The 18,742-nt window shown below is 38.5% G+C and overlaps 1 protein-coding gene across 1 annotated transcript in view; it reads right to left on the reverse strand.

Annotated features, from left to right (window-relative positions):
• MALRD1 (MAM and LDL receptor class A domain containing 1) overlaps positions 1-18,742 on the reverse strand; it is a 266,619-nt gene that overhangs the window by 81,314 nt on the left and 166,563 nt on the right. Inside the window, exons 2-8 of the mRNA XM_042472024.1 lie at positions 16,082-16,255; positions 15,112-15,223; positions 14,277-14,423; positions 11,762-11,914; positions 10,193-10,298; positions 8,248-8,615; positions 6,901-7,322 (exon numbers count right to left, since the gene is read on the reverse strand). Coding sequence (XP_042327958.1) covers positions 6,901-7,322; positions 8,248-8,615; positions 10,193-10,298; positions 11,762-11,914; positions 14,277-14,423; positions 15,112-15,223; positions 16,082-16,255 — 1,482 coding nt within the window. The remainder of the gene's footprint in view (positions 1-6,900; positions 7,323-8,247; positions 8,616-10,192; positions 10,299-11,761; positions 11,915-14,276; positions 14,424-15,111; positions 15,224-16,081; positions 16,256-18,742) is intronic.

Raw genomic sequence — 18,742 nt, forward strand, 5'->3', positions numbered from 1 at the left:
TTTTTCCCTGACATTTCATAAGCATCTGGGCTGGCATCTTCAACGAATGCTTGCATGGAAGTGACTCAGTCTCTGAAGTTGCCAGCTACAGCTACTGGTGAAACCTCGGGGGGAAAAACTATTCTAGCCACATAGCCCAACAAATTCACAAAAATATGGATACTGGCCATGAAAACCTTTGACTTCAGTATTCATATACTTCCCCACACCCTAATTATATATTCTGCCATATTTACCAATATAAAAGGTACAAATGGGGTCAGTTTCTCAACTGCTTTGTTTACAGAACACGAAGAGCTATCAGAATTTTGTTTCCAAACGCAAACCACTTTAAAACCCAGCTGGAAATTTGCAAAATGTAATATGCTCTTATATATGCCAACCTCCAGGGAGCCCATTTACCATGAAGTTAATTCCGCATCTCATTTATTATCTGACTGAGGAAAAATAATGCCCAATTTCTTCAACTCTAAGAGCTCTACAGATCCAACTTGAATGAAACTTACAAGGATGACGTATACAGACTCAATTAAATTCATGGGGTCATTATAAGTCATAAGGCGACTTGAAGGCATGCACACACACACACAATGCTCAATAAAAGGAATTAGACACTATATTTAATATATAATACACGGTATGCTCTAGAGAAAGTACCAGTTGTTCAAGATTGAAGATAGAGCTCTCCAAAGAATTTTGGAACTGAAATTATGAAAACACATTAGGGAAATAGCAAAGCAATTTCTTCCAACAGTAGCCTGAGCTATTCTTTCCTCAACTTCTTCCTCAACAGTTTCTGCTGTTTTTTAGTAAGTAGATACACAGATACTATGGGGTGGACTTTTAAAAAAAAGAAATATAGGGAAGCATTTGAGACATACCATGATTAAAATGATGCATCAATGCTAATTGATAATTATTTATTTACAAGTTATGAGAAAGTGGTAACTTTGCTGTTGGTATGATGGCTTTATGAAATCCCTGTATCTGCAGAACATTCACAGCCACCATACTTATTTAAAGGCTATTGAAATGCCTCTACCTATTAAGATTTGGGTCAGTGACTTTTCATTTAATTGCTGCATTTTAAATGTGGCTTTAGTCTGTTGTTTTAAGGTCTGCATTTTGAAATGGTTCTGTTGGCATTTCTTCTTGCTGTTTTTATTTGTGTGTTTGGGACAGCAATGATGAAAATGTCTTTAAAAACGTTTGCCATTTAGAAATTTTCTAAATAATAATAATAAGAGCCTAGATTTGCCAGCACAAAATGAAAGCTATTAAGATGTTCTTTACAATATTTGTAATACATTAAACATGCATAGAATATTTATATGGACAGGGATTTTGTAGCACCTTTGAGACTAACCGCAAAAGAAATTGTAGTGTAAGTTTTTATAGACTTGGTCTAGTTCCTCAGATGCATGCATCTAAAGTAGTAGACCAAGGCTATGACAGCTTATGCTACAACTTCTTCTACACATTCAGTCTCAAAGGTGCTACAAGATCCCTTTGCATACTGATAGTCCAGACTACCAAGGCTATATCTCTAAATCCTAGACTATACAGTTAGAATGGGATTGAAAACAGTACCAAGCAATATCTATAATGCAATCTGGGCTGCCAAGAGTAGGTTTGGGCCCAATGTAACGAATTTTGGTGGAGTGCCCCTCAGTTCCTTGCCAGCAGCAGATGTGCATAATGAGTGGTGCTAGAGTGGGTGACTATGTGCCATCTGGGCAAGCATCTCTAGCATGGAATGGTAGCTTTGGGAAGAGTGGAAAAGGAGCTCCTGGCTGTATATGAAGGGGAAGAGTCCAAGGAAGGGACTGTTCTTCCCTCTCTTTGTTCCAACCCTCTCTGACTTCATGGACTTGCTTATTTCACAAACCTGCTGCCTGGGGGGCTCCAAGTGACCATTCCCACAGCATCCCTGTTAGCAGAGAAGATGGGCCGGTGAATGGGGATGAGAAAAGGCAAAGTGACCATCTGGTGCAGTAGGTGGATGGGAAGTAGCAGAAAGTTTCCAGCACCAAGAATGCCTAGAGCCGTACTGGCGAACCTATTGTATGCATGACAGCCATGGCATGTGAAGCCATTTTCTGTAGCACGTAAAGGGCAGAGAAAAAGAGGAAAATGAACATGCCTGTTCCTCATCCTTCCCAACTATTCCAGGCCTTCAGCTGCCTGTGGAGAGGCAGCTGAAGGCCCAGGGATGGGAGAAGAAATCCTGCCCTGGAGGTCCTGCCCCTGGAGAACAAAAGTCCCACCCTGGAAGTCCTGTCTATCCCCCCTCCTGGAAGTCCCACCCCTAGTATTAGGTAATACCTGGTGCCATAAGGCCTTTTAGTTTGGGCACTCAGTCCCTAAAAGGTTTGCCATCACTGACCTAGAGGTGGAAGAACTTTCCTCTTTTTTCTCATCTGCTTCACTTGTGTCAATGTGAGTGACTCCCAAGGATTCTGGCTTCCTTTCTTGGCCTCCTGGCTGCAGTTTTGAGAGCCTGGTGATCAAGTTAAATCTCTTTCATGTAAGCTTTCCATTTGTTTGTTTGTTTGTTTGTTTGTTTGTTTTAATTTTTTCAGTTCTCCATATTCAACACAAATGGGCCCTGGATCCCCTTCCAGAATGTTGGACCACATTTGTACCAGTTTCCACCTATTGTCCATCCTGACTACAGTATAATGTGAGAAAGGACCATCTCACCATTTGTACAACTGCAAAATAACAACAGCAGCAGCAGCAACAACAATAATAAACAATTAAAAATCAGGTGTAGATAATGAAATAGACTCCTGAAATATGAAGAAAATTCATACTTTTTTATTTTTAATGACTCAGCTTTCCCCACTTGGATTGAATATCACCTAGTATCAAGTATCCTGGGAGTGCACTTTAGCACAAGAAGCTGTGAATAAAAAATACTGAATACCATCCTTACAGAGTTGTGCAACAATCAACTAAAAGTGGGTTCTTTTGGGCACGCAGGGAGGACGTCATCAGTGCGCCACTGGCAAGTACAGCGCCCAGAGGTGTGGACGTGCGCCACGTATGGATGGTGCCATGTAAATATGCAAGGTATGTTGTCTGAGACACATTTTTATGAATGCGTAAGTAGGCTTAGATTGTATCACACAAAAACCAATCTTCACAAAAATAAAAAAGTCATTGTCTATACCATACTTATTTTCTCCCTAAAATGTAATGAAATAGCTATCCTATGATTAAGCACATAAGACAACCTATAGCTATTTTTTTAAAAATAAGATATTCTAGATTTGCAATAAATCAATAAAATGAGCTAAGTAGTCAAGGAATGAAAAAATGTCTTCAAAGGTGGGGGGAGGGGTATCATTCCTGTAAATAACGCAGAAGCCATAAGATGAAAAATGAGTTAAGATATAAGCAAATATGATAAACGCAAAGCAATTAATTTTATTCCAGTGTTTCAAGATTAAGGAAATTGACTTTAGAGTCAATGTTATTTTTCATCAGGTTGTTGCTGATGCCAAAAATAAAGCCAATTTTTCATTTTAGCACAGCAGGAATTAAATCAAAAAGTCTCTGTATTGGAACTAATTAGAAACTTCTTCCTTCCTTCTCTTCTGCCTCCTCATTCCCAACAGTGAATAAAATAACTTTACAATTAACTGTTTTAGAGTTGGCATTATTAAACAATAAAATGTTCAAAATATGTGATCACTTTTTAAAGTTAAAAGTGTATATAAATTCAATTTAAAATTTAGTAGTAGTAGTAGTAGTAGTACAGCTACTATTAACAACAATTGAAGTACTGAAACTCTTCTAAACATGTTTTTCTTTCAAAGATGTTTTAGTTTTGAGCTAATAGCAAAATACCCTCCCATAGGGGGGAAACCCAAGCCAATGCTTTCTCACAAGTTCATGATCAAAGAGCCTACCCTACAAGAGTACAAGGAGCTTATTGCACACATATTTTCAGCCCGATCTGGGTTTTATCGCACATAAAATTGCTGCTGCACTGCCACCCAACCACCACCCATCCCACCACCATCCGTCCCCCAGCCGCGCTTCTCCTGCCGATTTTGGCAGTACAGAAACTTTCCATACTACCAAAATCTCCCGGCAGAGCGCACCTCTGGGACGGGTGATAGTCAGGCAGCAACACAGCAGCAATTTCATGTGTGATAAAACCCATTTTCCCCCGTTCCAGCCCAATCCCGTCCTGTGCCTGGATCAGGCTGAAAAGTTAATGCGATAAGCTCCCTAATTTGTCAGTGAACTCTATGCCTTCCCACTTTTCCAGCTGCTTTCCACATGTCCCAGTTTCTCTCTCTTCATTCCATTCAGTAGTGTCACTAGGGGAGTGAGAGTCACACTGGGTGACACCCCTGAAGGGGGGTGGTATCCAGTGAGTGCCCCCCACCTCTCTGCTGCACGCCATGGAGCTTGGCAGCGAGCAACAAGGTCCGGTACCCCTGGTGCTTCCCTGCAAGGGTTGACTCTCAAGCCTGTCAGGGAAGGGAGAGGAAAGGCCTAGCACCCCCCGTCCCAGCCCAATGCGGCTTTAGTTTAGAGTGAATATGCAAGGAGCAGGAATGGGGGCTTGCCAGGCCCCCCACCTCCTTGCTCTACTCAGCTTTACTCTGCAGTAAAGCCGTGCAGGGCAGGGTGGGAGGGTCCTCTTTTGGCTCCACCCCACCCACCCGCACCAGGTGACACCCCGGTGCAAGACACCACTGTTTCCACTTCCCCCCTTTGTCCTCAGTTTACTTCAATCACTGCCAAGTTAGGCCAGATCCGCACTGTAGAAATAATTCAGTTTGACACCACTTTAATTGCTATGGCTCAATGCGGTGGAATTCTGGGATTTGTTGTTTGTTTTGGTAGCAGAGCTCTCTGACAGATGTTTAAATGTCCTACAAAACTACGCTTCCCAAAATTTCATGACAGTTTAATTGGTGTCAAACTGGATTATTTTTGCAGTACTGATGTCATCTAAATTCAAAGTGCAAAAGGAGTTTGTACTAAATTAATTTTGCAGGGGAAGAAGAAGAAGAGAGGGAAAGCTCTTGCCCTTTTCAATAGTCTCAGGGGAAAAAGAAACTGCTGCAACCTCTCCGAGCTTGAGTGTTCTTCTTCATTAAGAATTTGTATCACCTTGAGTACATTCTGTTGTTGCTTGACCACATATATCCTGGTTTTGATCTATGAAATATCAGATGGTGTGAAAAAGTATTATAAAATAAACATTTTGTGTACAAGCAGATGTGAAAACTTGTATCTCCACAGACCTCATAAGTTTAGTTCACATACATTCATTATCTTGCTGACTATCAAGGGGATAGGGAGAACTTTTGTTAAGTTTGGATTTCAATTGGAACAAAAGGTTAGACAGAAAGAGAGAAAACTGCCAACACGGAGATTTGTGGTGTAAAAGAAACAAGCCTATTGATCTTATTTACACTGGATTGTTGCCAGTGGAATCAATTGCAGCCAATGTGATTCAATCTGTTTTTGTGGCCCAAGCAGTTCATTCCTGCACTTGTCAGTCAAAATTACAACCCTTGAACAAACTTCCTATATTGCACTTCACAGATAGGACTGCCAACCAGCCAGAAAACTATATTGAGTTTTTGCAAGCCTCTAGTTATGAGAGTAGATGCAAACAGTATCTTCAACTGCCTGGGAGTTACACTTGAATGCTCTGTAACTCAAATTTTTAAAAACATTAATGAAAACAATGCTGTTTTCATCCCAGGATTCCACATGGGAAGAACAGCTTAGTCACCTTATCAGGAAAACAACAATTACTCCAGCATAACTGTAAATTTCACACTCCCGGTTATTAATTCTATACATAAAAACCCAGAAAATGGGGTCAGCAAACGGCCACGTCTGTTTTAGTGTAATTTCTGATTTCCTGGTCAAGTGATTGAATTGGTCCTCCTCGCCATTCATAGAACTCAGATAAAGCCAACAGAAATGAAAGGCCATGAAAGTGACCTAGATTATTTAAATTAATTATCTATCTAAATTATCAATGTGGTGCAATGAACAGACAATATTTGTAAGAAACACCAGTAGCACAACCCACACTGTTTTTCACTGTTTAGATCAGGGTGGGGATTGTATGACTGTCAGATGTTCAGTTAAAATTCCCAGATTTGTCTTCATTGGTTATGGTTAATGGCAGTTGCAGTTCAGTAACATCTGGAAGGCCACACAATTCTCACCCTTGATTTCAATATAAGAAAAGTGATATGGAAAGACTTGATGGGAAAATGTATCCCAATTCCAACTTGCATGGAAGCCTGTGGATAAATGTATACATCTTTCTCTCTAGCAGTGAGGCTTGTCCATATCTGGTAAACATTCAAGGGAGAGCCATAGCCTGTAGTTTAGCTCATAGAGGCAATCATTTCCTCATTCCAAATGCACTAGTAAATGTAACTACCTTTGAACTGGCCCAAAGAAATTGATCCTACAATCCTAGAGTATGAGCAAGACATAGCTTCCGAAGAAGCAGGATTAGATGCTAGTAATCTCCTCCCCTCACCAAGAAGGAGAAAGATTAGGGAGTGTGCAGGTCCGAGGCTTATGGTTGCTGAGGTTCATGATGCTACACTATGACTAAGGATTGTGTCTGGAGAATGTCAATGAGAGAATGTAACCAACTGCAAGCACTATTCAACATGCACATTCCCTATCCTGAATGAAAAGAATATATATTGGTTCAGAACATCAACAAAGGGTCCATGTGAATTACATTTCACTATGAAAATGAACTGGTTCAAAGAGAATGTGATCAAACAAATTTCTATTGGCTTAACAAGTGGAAAGAAAGGCAAGGCAAAACCTTCATATTCTCTTTACGTTTCCTTTCACTCTAAGCAAGCAAATCAGAGATTGAAAGGCCCATACCTGAAATGGCTCTGAACTCGTGATATAGAGCACTTTCCTTTTCCATCTGTTGCCTTGATTACCAAATGTGTGCCACAGCAGATGTCCTCTTGTATTGCTCACAGTTCTCTGGGAAACTGCCAGGCTGTAAATGTGCTTTCCAAACATATGATAATGGAAGCGAAAAATGCAGCTTTTGTTACTATGTGCAAAGGTAGAATGGAAGATGGGGCTAAGCAAAGCTGCTCTGTTTCGGAACATCTGTGGTTCTGAAGACTCTATGTAAAGATAGTATCCTTTGACGGTGCCCAGAGTGTGGTCCTTCATTGGTCCTGTATTAAGAGTAGAAGTCGGTCCCTGGGTTCTAGTCCAATTGAAGTCATCATCTATGTCTTGCTCCCAGTTGCAGAGTCCAAGCTCAAAATTACATTGAAATTCAGGATCTGAAACCAATTAAATTATCGGGTTTTTTTTTTTTAAAAAAATGCTACAAGTGGTCCCCACTTTTTATGGCAACTGGTATTTCCTCTCCTCTTCCAACCACTAAATGCTATCTTTTGCAGGGAGCTTATTTATTCATTCATTCATTCATTTATTCATGTGTTTAACCATTCATTCATTCATTCATTCATCCATTTAAATAAAATTGTCCAGAGATATTTAAAACAGTGTAAATAATAAATATTATTTGAAAAAAGCCTAAAACATATTAAATAGTTTGAGTTTAAAAGATTGATTAATATCAGTTAAACTAGTTAAAACAATTTAAAACCTTGGACATGTGAGGGTTGGTGCCAAACTAATTAGTCCTAATAAGCTTTAGTGAACAACCAGGGTTCACTAGGGTTCAAATCCTCACTCAGAGTTCAAATATGCACTCAACCATGGAAACCCATTGGCTGAACTTAAGCAAATCACTCTCTCTCAGCTTCAGAGGAAGGCAAAGGAAAACCTGCTCTGAACAAATCCTGCCAATAAAACCAAGTGATATATTCACCCTAGGACTGCCATAAGTCAGAAATGACTTGAAGGTACAAAACAAGAACAAATAATGCTGATACAGAAATTTCATTTGTATGCTCAGATCTGTGCTGCACTCTTGCACACAAGGTACTATTTCAATATTTGCAGGAATGCAGAGATAAAGAATTATACAAAAATATAAATCTAGAAAAGGGAAGAAATGTACGTTCAACAAAACTCCACATGAAAATAATTTCACAGGCCTCAGTTTGTTTACAATTCCATCTTCTAAGTTTAAGTACTCGTTTTGTGCTAGATCTGTTAGAGCACACATCATGGGCTAAGGCACAAAGATGGACACAATACCTGAAACTCATCACTGCAGTTTAAGGGGAAAGATCTTACCGCATTGCCTTTCATCAGACCCATCTCCACAGTCATCAACAAGATCACACAATAACAAACGATCAATGCAAGCCTTTGAATCTTGGCACCAGAAATGATCAGGGCCTTCACAGTTTAATGCTGGAGGCGGCAATCCACAGCTTTCAAATGTTATATCATCAATTGCTGAGACACCATCATAAAATCCAAGGCTGACTTTATTTAGAGATAATTGAAAGGGCTGTGGGAGGCGGCCAAGCTGAATGGAAGCCTTTAGCCACAGATTTCCTTGATTGTAATATATCCTCCAGAGTACTGTTGGGTCTTTTAGTCCATTGACAAGCAATTGCATTTCTGCTGCTCCAACTGACAGCCCATAGTTGTAATACCTTGAAAGGGAATATAAAAGTTAGTTATTAATATCACCACCATTAAAGCACACCTGTGTGAGCCTTATGCGAGTCATAAGATGCCTTAAGTGACTCAGACTAACAGTCTGTCAATACCACTACTGTGCTTTTTAGCTGAAAGTAGACCTCCCAGGTTTCAGGTAAGAAGCCTTCTGAGCACCAAATTCCAAAGGTCCTTGTTTGGTTACATAAGGATGAGATCTGACCTTTTAGCATTAGACATATGTAATGACATGAAGATTTCACCCCATCCCTTTCACTTTCCACATTGTTCATTTTACAACCTGCAATTGAAATGGATTTAATTGCTCTTGCTGTCTCTTGATCTAAACAAGACACCAACAGTGGGAAAGAGCAAAACATTTTTATTGGCCCCTTTTTCCCTGGCGCTGTTCCCGCAGCCGTTTGGTGGCTGCGGGAATGAGGCATGCTCCAGAAGGAGCTCTGTATCGGAGCTCCTTCTCATGCTGCAGCATGGGGTGGTGCAAACATGTCATGCTCACACCGCACCATTTGGACACAGTGTGGACATGACGTCATAATGACGATGCCTGTGTGCACAGGGCGCTGCCATTATAGCAGAATCCGTATGTGCTAGACTTAGGGACCGTGCGGTTGCCACGCGGTCTCGTAACCCTAGCACAGTTCCAGCATGCCGCATCGGGTCCATCTGTACCGGACCGTAGTGAGTAGAATACTGAACTAGGGGTTGGTGGATTTTGGTTGAGATTTCCACTGAACCCTTAATCTTACTAGGTGACCTTGAGCCAATTACTCTCTCTCTCTCTCTCTCTCTCTCTCTCAGCCTGAACTGAGAGTTTTGTGAAGGTAAGACAGGATATAAATGTAATGTAATGAATAAATACTTAATTAATAAAACCCAGGCAGGTGGGCCTTGGAGTCATTCCAAAAGAAAGTCCATCATAAAATTCTAATCCAAAAAATGATTATAATTTAACTGTCCATGCCACATTAAAAAACAAAAAATAACAGTTCACAGAAAAGTGCATTCAAATGGAAAATATCAATAGAATGCATTCATTCAGGTAAGTCTAAGACTTACTACACAAGTATATGAAATGGGTAGGATAGCATGAAATTAATTAATTAATTAAGTAAGTAACAACAACAACAAGTTTATTGATTAGTCAGTTGACCGTATCAAGAAATGCACAACAAATTGCAAAAATTAATTAAGTGTAAATAAATAAAAAATGATTATGTTAGAGGACTGTTACAAGATCTTGTGTTACATTTCATCAGTGCAGTTTTATGCAAATGAAGCAAACACACAAAAACAAATGGGTCACAATCAGTGTTACAATGTCATAAACAGCAGACATCGCTGTTGTACATATATCCAAATGCTTTAGGGTTTTCTTTCTTGAGTGCAGAATTTATTCCAACTGTGAACTACTAAAGAAAAAGCTAAAAACCAGCAAAAACCAGGAATATATAATAGAGCCAGCTACATCCTACGACAAACACTGTATTTGCTTTTAGTCTAGAAGCAGTCATGTGCTCTCGGAAATATAAAAATCAAACTTGATTCATACCAGAAGGTCACTGAACAATTTGATCCAGCCTGGCTAAATTTTGGGCTTCGTAGTTGTGCAATCTGGGAGATACTGCTACTGTTTCTTAAAATGAACATAAAATGACCTGTTAAGAAGAAAAGAGAAAAGAGAAGTAATTTTCCCTGATGTACTTGAGGAGAAAAAAATGGCATACAGTATATCTCAGCAACCCAAACTTTATAAAATGGAGTGATGGAAAATCACTCCCATGCCTTTCTTATTAACTAACATCATAATGACTAGCATCATTATGTGGAAATTGCAATAATCTGCCAAGGCTTGAATAGGGGTGGGAGTGACATGTAGTCCACATGTGGTCCACTAGGCCCCTATTTTGGTGCTCCTGATACCCCCAGACCCAATTTCTTCCCCAATTTTTCAAAATGCATGGATGATTTACCTTCTCCAACAACAAAACCTGCTGAATCCTGCTCTGAAAAATAGCTCAACGCTCCTCCCAAACCCTCAAAATCTGGCAAAAAATAGGCTAAAATAAAATTGGAAATGAGATGAACATCTCTGGCTGTATCAGAAGATCCTGGTGGGTTCAGGGTGACAAATAGTCCCTCTACAATTGCCACCTCTGACCAAGAAGCTAAACAAAGCCCACCAATTACTCATACTTTAGAATGTCCTTTACAATACTGTGTATTTCAATGCTGGCTGGAGTTGCCCACCATTTAAATTCCCCACACAACTTCCAGGGTTCTATTACGCAACACTAAGGCCTAAATCTGTTCAACTCAAGCATGCTAGGAGCTCTATACTAGCCCAAATGGGTGGATTTTCTTAAGCACCTACCTCCTCCAAACGACCCACTAAGGCTACAAATAAGCAATCTGAAAATTTACATGATAGCTGTTAGGTTTTGTTTTTTTAACTAATTGCAGCATGAGAGTGGGTTTTTCCAGAGAATCCACAATGTTAGGTAGGGTTAGCACTTTCCTCTCTAACAGAGGTCCACCTTCATCATTACTGTATTATACTTTTTGGCTTAGTTTTTAGAAAGTATCTATTGATGGCACCAATAAAGGCTTTTTAAAAAGCTAAACAGTAGTAGGGAGAACAAACTTTTCAGGGCAGGTGCAGTATTGAAAATTGACTATAGTTGAGGTGTTTTTAAAACCTCAGCATAGCACTGCAGAACAGGGAAGAAAATCCTTATCTCTGATCATTTATCAGAGACAAGGGCTGCATCTGCGCTGCAAAAATAATGCAGTTTGATACCGCTTTCACTGCCATGGCCCAATGCTATAGAATTCTGCAATTTGTAGGTTTTTTTAGACATTTTGCCTTCTCCACCAAAGAGTTCTGGTACCACATCAAATTACAAATCCTAAAATGCTATAGTATTGAGCCATGATAGTTAAAGCAGTATCTAACAGCATTATTTGTGCTGTGCAGATGCAGCCCAAGGGTGCATGGTATTTTCCCATGGACCAGATTAGGTCTTCAACTCAGAGATTCTTCATACCTATCTTAGGGCATTCTTAAATGTTAAAATTATGGTAACTTCCAAACCCAGTCATCCAGCACTCCTTGTCTTACCTTCAGATTGGTTATAGGTGTGATCTGCTGGTGGAGCTTGTTTCTGGAACACAGGAGATAGACTATTTCTGGAGCTCCTTACCCAGTCAAATGCATCACCACTAGCCATCTCCAGCCAGCCACAGCTGCCATTTTCAAAGTCACATTTAGCAGCTGAAATATAGATTTTTTTTTCCCATTAGTTTACATCACGTTGTCCCTCTAACAGCTTTTTGTGTTTATGGGAGTGGCTTGGACCCAGAAGATTTGTCTGTAAATGTAAGTCCTGAACAAGTTCACAATATGATATATAGCATGGATGGTAATACAAAAGACAAGACCTGCTACAAACAAAGATGCCAACTCTGTCCCCACATCTATCCTGAAAGAAATATTTCAGAGGCCAAAATATCATCTACAATATCAGAGCTGCATTTACTTGATCTTCCTCCCATGTGACTTATGCTATCCTATGGAAGTGATACCCCTTTAGGCTCTGCCTTGGTTAATCAGGCAGTCTTGAAATAAGAAGATTAATGGACACAAATCTGACATTAGAAATGGAAATCCCCAAAAAACAGTTGCAGAACATTTCAATCTTCCTGGATACATAGTAAGGGATTTACAGGTTGCAGTACCAGAACAAGGAAATTGCAAAGGAAACCTAGAAAGAGAAGGAGCTGAATTGAATTATATTCACAAATTCTAACCCCTTAGCAGAGGTATGAACAAAGGCATTTATATATCAATACAAAAGTCCTTGCTACAGCACATACAACAAAAAGAATTTTCTGAGAGAGAGTTTGAACACAGGGAAACTGACTTTTAGTAAGCAGATTTATTGTTTTCATACATCAGCACTAACTTGTTGAAAGCTATAAGATCTGTATAACTTCACATTTTCAAAATTTAGGTCAAGGGACATAATTTGCATCGTACTGGATCCTATTACATTCTATTCCACTACCACAACTGTATGAATATACTTCATACCTAAGGTCTTAATACCCCTGATAATACCCATCTGAAGAAATGGGTTTATAAACATCAGTTAGTCTTTGAGGTGTTGCCACATTTCTATGTTTTTTCTCCCTTTCTTCCTCCTTGTTATGAGTCAAGGAAACAACTTTCAGCAGTTTCCCCTTACATGTGCAATATTCATACCATCGCCTATACAGCTGGCCCTCCATATCCAAAGATTCTGCGTCCAGGGATTCAACCATCCATGGCTTGAAAATATTATTTAAAAATTCCAACAAGCAAACTTTAAATTTGCCATTTTATATAAGGGATACCATTTTACTATCCTATCAGACATAATAGGGCTTGAGACAGTGGCATGAATAAGGTTGGCGTCACCCAGTGCAAGAACTCATGGTCTGACCTCCCCCCTCCATTGACTTCCTTCCATACTACACCACACAGAATCCTTAGTAATTTTTTTGTATTAATATTACTCATAAATTCTAACTCCCATATATTACTGAATGTAATGAAAAGAGTTGTGACATACAACTGGAAAAATTAAAATTATACTTTAAAGTTATGATATCACATGCACAGCCTAAATGCATTGACATGTGCATACAGTGCATCCACTGGGAGAAGGGACGCCACGTCCCATAAGGAATAATGGGGCACGTGCCCATGGTGCTCGTGCGCCACCGCACTGCTGTGCCGCTGTGTGCACGAGCCCCATTCATTTAAATCGAGCTTGACCATAGGCAGAATTCCCTTTATGCAGGGGATCCATTCCGAACCCCCTGCATAAATTATTTTAAAATAATTTTTAAAATGCAACATTGTAAAAACTGTAAAAGTTGTAAAATTTTATTTATTTTTTTAATCTGGGCTTCTCCTTTCTCCCTCCACTGAGCTTTGCCCTACTGAAACCATCACTTCAGCATTTTAAAGGGACTCAGGGGAACACCACAACCCATTTCTGTCAAAAGGCAAATGTTTGAGGAAGCAGTGATACCACCACCCGCTTACAGTGTCACCTGCTGCAATCTGTACCACCCGCACTCCCTGGTGTCACCACTGACTAAAGCATCCACAGATTTTGGTGTCCACAGGGCAGGGGTGGGGGCTGGAACCAATCTCCAGCAGATACCAAGAGCCTGCTGTACTATCCTTGGGATCTTCCTAGTCCTCCAGAACAGATGCTCAAGGGTAGGGATATGCCTAGGGAAGGGATTGCAAAGACACCTAACCATATGTGTTCCATGAACATACCTAAGAAAATAAAGCTGAATTCCTCATTTTGAAAAATTAGGCTCTAAATATCAATTTCTTTCTAATTATGATCCTCTTACTTTGACAGATCATTTTCATTCTATTTTTAATCTGAGAAGTATCTTGAAATTATATCAACATATCAATAGAGACTCTCAGGCAAAGTGTTTCACCTTCTGAGCAGTTGTCTTAATTAACTGAAGCGGCTAATGAAATAACAGAAACTAAGCCATGAGACTATTGATGGGTGCATTTAAAGACCCTTAAGCAGGAATTACAAATCAATGTGTTTTTTACTTACAGCACATGGCTTCATCACTGCCATCTGGGCAATCAGGTGTGAAATCACAGAACTTGTCAGATGAAATACATTTTCCATCCTTACATGGCAAGGATCCCAGTGGACAATAAAAAGATGAGGAATCAGTGGTTTCTATTTTTGCTTCTCCTTCAAAAAAAAAAAGTTGCAGGATGTTGTTTTTCAAGACTCAGCAGGTAGAAAAGAGTATCATATATAGAACAATATCTCTCATGTTCTGAGAAAGGAAAGAGGCTACTGGTCACTCTTGATTATGGCAGGGCACTTGCTTTATGGTACAGATGGTCACAAGGTGCAATACCTGGCATTGCCAGTTCAGACGAGAAAGACATCTGCATTAAATCCTTGGAGAGCCACTGCCAGTCAAAGTTGTTGTTGTATTATCAAAAGCTATCAGAGCAACTTACAAACAACATTAAAACAATTTAAACAGTTTTCTACAAACATACTAACTTTCATAAAGAGTTAGAAACAGATTTAAAAGATTATATATTGTGCAAAATAGTATTTTGGAGGAATTAATGAGGCCCAACAGCTTTGATAAGTGTATGAATGTGGAGGCAATAATTGGGCTAGACAGTTGGAATTAAATAGCCTGAGTAGGGTATTTTTAGATATTTTTGTTATACTTTAAAAAAGTACTTTTGTATATTTTATATATAGTCATACAGACTATTTTAATATATTTTTGTGCACCCTTGATATTTTTCTTTACCCTGAGTCAGGTATTTTTGTTAATGTTTCTTTGTTAATTAAATGAAGAAAATTATTTCAACACAACAAACACACCATACTAATTTTTTTAAATTGCTCTTACCTTCTTGATAGGTACTTGAAAATGATATATTAATCTTACATGACTTTGTTATACTGATGTCATCCACAGCAACAACAGACTTTTCTGTTTGAACAATGGCTTGTAGTATTATCTGTGATGCCAATGAAATAACCCTATTAAATGTAAGATTATACATGTATACACACATCTATTTATATCTAGTTGGAGAAATACCACTTGCACTGGCCTCTTTTTTAAATAAAGATAACTGCTCTCTAGCATACAACAGAGATATTGATTTCTCAAGTCCCAAATCTTTTTATTTATTTTATTATTTATTTTAGATTGTATTCTCACGAATAATCACCACATCATTATATTATGCTATTTTTTAAAAAAATCTTCATAACCGAGGTTCAAAACAAAGTCAGAAGCTGTGATTCAAAACAGAGTTTCTAACAATTCACACTGAACTCATCGCAGTTTATCTGAGTGAACATGTTTAGGGCTGTGCTGTGAACTTACAATTCTATCAACTAATTGCTTGAAAATGACATGCTCATACCTATGATTGGAGCAACATGTACAACTGGTGCTCACTAATCTATACCTTGATAGTACATTGATGCGTTCTCTTTGATTATTCAATTTCACTTTGGCTGCTATTTGCAGAACAAGAAAGCATGCAATGTCATAGCACGCATTTTTCATTACTGTATGTTCCCAGCAGCCATACAGCCATGTAAACTGTAGCATCAACTTAACTGAATTTTATGCCATGAAGAAGTACAGTACATCTAAAGAAGTGGATATAGTCCATGAAGGATTCTAAAGTAACAAACTGGTTGAACTTAAAGATGTCACAAGACTTGGGTTTTTTCCCCTTCTTTTCATACATTGCTATTGTTGTTGTTGTTTAATAGAACTCATGTGCTAAAGTTTATTTGTAGTGAAAAATATCAGTGTGAAATAATTACTTGCATTTACACGAAACTTCCAATGTACCCACCTGAAAAGGTCCCTCTATTTCCCCAGTGGTGTTTCTTATATGGACCTCTGCTTTTGTCCATTGCATTGTGTTCTTGAAAGATTGGTTGTTTAAGCTTTGCAAATACCCATTAGCAGGAGTTCTAAGGAAGACCCTCAGCTGGGAATCCTGAGACAACTGATACCAAAAATGCATCTGTTGGGAAAAAAATAAAAATGAAATTAGGTCAATCTTGCCAGCCTTCAAAAATGCCTAAGACTGGCATACATGGAACAGTTGAAAGCGATGAACACAAGGTACTTTGGTAAGCACACACTGGTTCCAATGTAATGCTCTGGTTATCAAATTGCAAGCACCAGATTGGCTTACAGAACTCTTCTTGATGGTAAAGTACTAGAAGATATGGGCCCAAACTCATGGAAGCAAAAAATGCAATTGGTTAAGATAAATTTGGTGTTTCCCACTTCTATTCTTTTAGCTCAAGAATATGATCAAGTTAAATTAATTTTAGTGCCGATGCTCAAAGATATAGACATACAATCCCAGACAGCAGGGATTAAGGATTGTCAGTCTAATAACTTTTATATCTCATTCATTGTTTCAGATATATGACTTCCAAGGTACCAGGTAGATTTGCTAAACATTACGATGACAATAGCTTTTACTCAGGCCAGTGTGGTGTAATGGTTTGAGCATTGGACTACGACTCTGGAGACCAGAGTTTGAATCCTGGTTCAGCCATGTAAACCCATTGGGTGACCTTGAGCAAGTTGCACTTTCTTAGCCTCAAGCGATGGCAATGGCAAACACCCTCTAAAGAAACTTGCCAAGAAAATCCCATGATGGGTTTTTTTTAATATAATTCTGTATGTATTGTATAATATGTAATATATAACACCGAAATTTTCAGTTGTGTAATGCAAGGTTTAAAGATTGTATGTACAATTACCAAACATCTGATGGTCCACAGGTAGGGCTTATTTATTTAATTAATTTCTATCCCACATTTCTCCCAGCACAGGATTCAGGGCAACTTACAACACTTAAAAGTGTGGTACAACTATTAACATGAAAGAAAATTATTATTATTATTATTATTATTATTATTATTATTATTATTATTATTATTATTATTATTTCCTGCCCCTCCCTGCGGATCGATGTAGGATTACATCAATAAAATAATACAACACAGTATAAAAATATATTATTATTATTATTATTATTATTATTAAGCTTTATTTATAGTCAATAAAATGCTAACATTAGTACAATAAAATAGCTAGACCACTGGCAGCTAAACCCAAACAAATCATGATCCAATGATAGCTACAAAAATTAAAAACATGATTAAATCAGAGTCCAATTTTTAAAAAAATCACAAGCTAAAAACAAGTTTAAGAACACACTTAAAATAGAAACAATACTTCACTCCCTGTTAAAAGCTCCATCTGCTGCAACATATTGAAAACCATATGCCTTCCTAAATAAAAGGTCTTTGCCCGCCAGCAGAAAGACAGCATGCAGGAGGTCAACCGGACCTCCCGGGGAAGGGAGTTTCATACCATAACAGCTACCAAGAAGGATCTCTCCAGTTTCAATCTGTAGAATCATATAATGATTTGCCTGTTGAGTGTAAATTGAGTATAATGGCAAATTGCTAAATTACAGTATGCTCTTGAGATGAGAAAAATCAGTTGGGCTTTTCAAGTTTATGGCCAAATACTTAAAAAATCTGTGGAATACTCTCAGGTCCTGCCTGGTTAAAGTGAGATCCCACTGATCCCAACCCACAATAACTTGGGAATGATTATTAAAATGCTCAGATTTTGCCAGAGCTCCTAAACTGATAACATTAATAGAAACTGGTATTTAAAATAGCAGCAAAATAACATTTATTCTATGCAGAATACACATTAGGATAACAGAAGAATGGGTAGAAGCCTAATTCTGTAATTTTTGTTGACAATTTCTTTTGTATAATCTCCTCTTTGAAAGAGGAAAAAGGAGAAGGTAAGATGCTTTTAGTTATGTTTTCACACTGAAGAATGGAGAAATCAAAACTTTTTTTCCCCTTCAGAGTAAGATAAGGAGAGGTTTTGAATATTTCTGAATATATATTTTTTTACATTTTAGATCTTCTGTGTGAAAATTTGTTTGTGAACAAAAGCATTCTCTGTGCAAAGTTGTTTGGGTTTTTTTGGGGGGAGGGGGGAACGGCCATACAAACATTTCACCAAAAGTCATAAAATGCAAAAAAAATCTTGCTCTGGTTAATACTCCCTGTCACCTGTTTCACCTTCCCCCAAGGTACTATCCTACTGATTCCTACTGGCAGGAATCACTTGTATTCCATTTTGGAGAGAAAGAAGAAATATAAATCAATCAAAGTGGGAGAGCAGGTTATTGTTCAGCTTGGAGGAGCCTGGCTACAAGGTGAAAGAAAGGTAGACTATTTTTAAAAGGTAAAATTTCATGTCACAACCCACCCCCACTCAGAACTACAGTTTGACCCATTTGTGTCCCATCTCTCATGGCCTCATAAAGCAAGATCTCCACTGCTTCACTTTCTGTGTGTACCATTGATCCCTGCCCTGCTGCACACTTAAACCCATTGTTATTAACAGATTTAAGAGCACAGATTACTCTGCTGGATTGTAGTGTAGGAATAGTTAGTAACAT

The sequence above is a fragment of the Sceloporus undulatus genome, chromosome 6 (genome assembly GCF_019175285.1).
Source record: "Sceloporus undulatus isolate JIND9_A2432 ecotype Alabama chromosome 6, SceUnd_v1.1, whole genome shotgun sequence".
Classification (NCBI taxonomy): Eukaryota; Metazoa; Chordata; class Lepidosauria; order Squamata; family Phrynosomatidae; genus Sceloporus; species Sceloporus undulatus.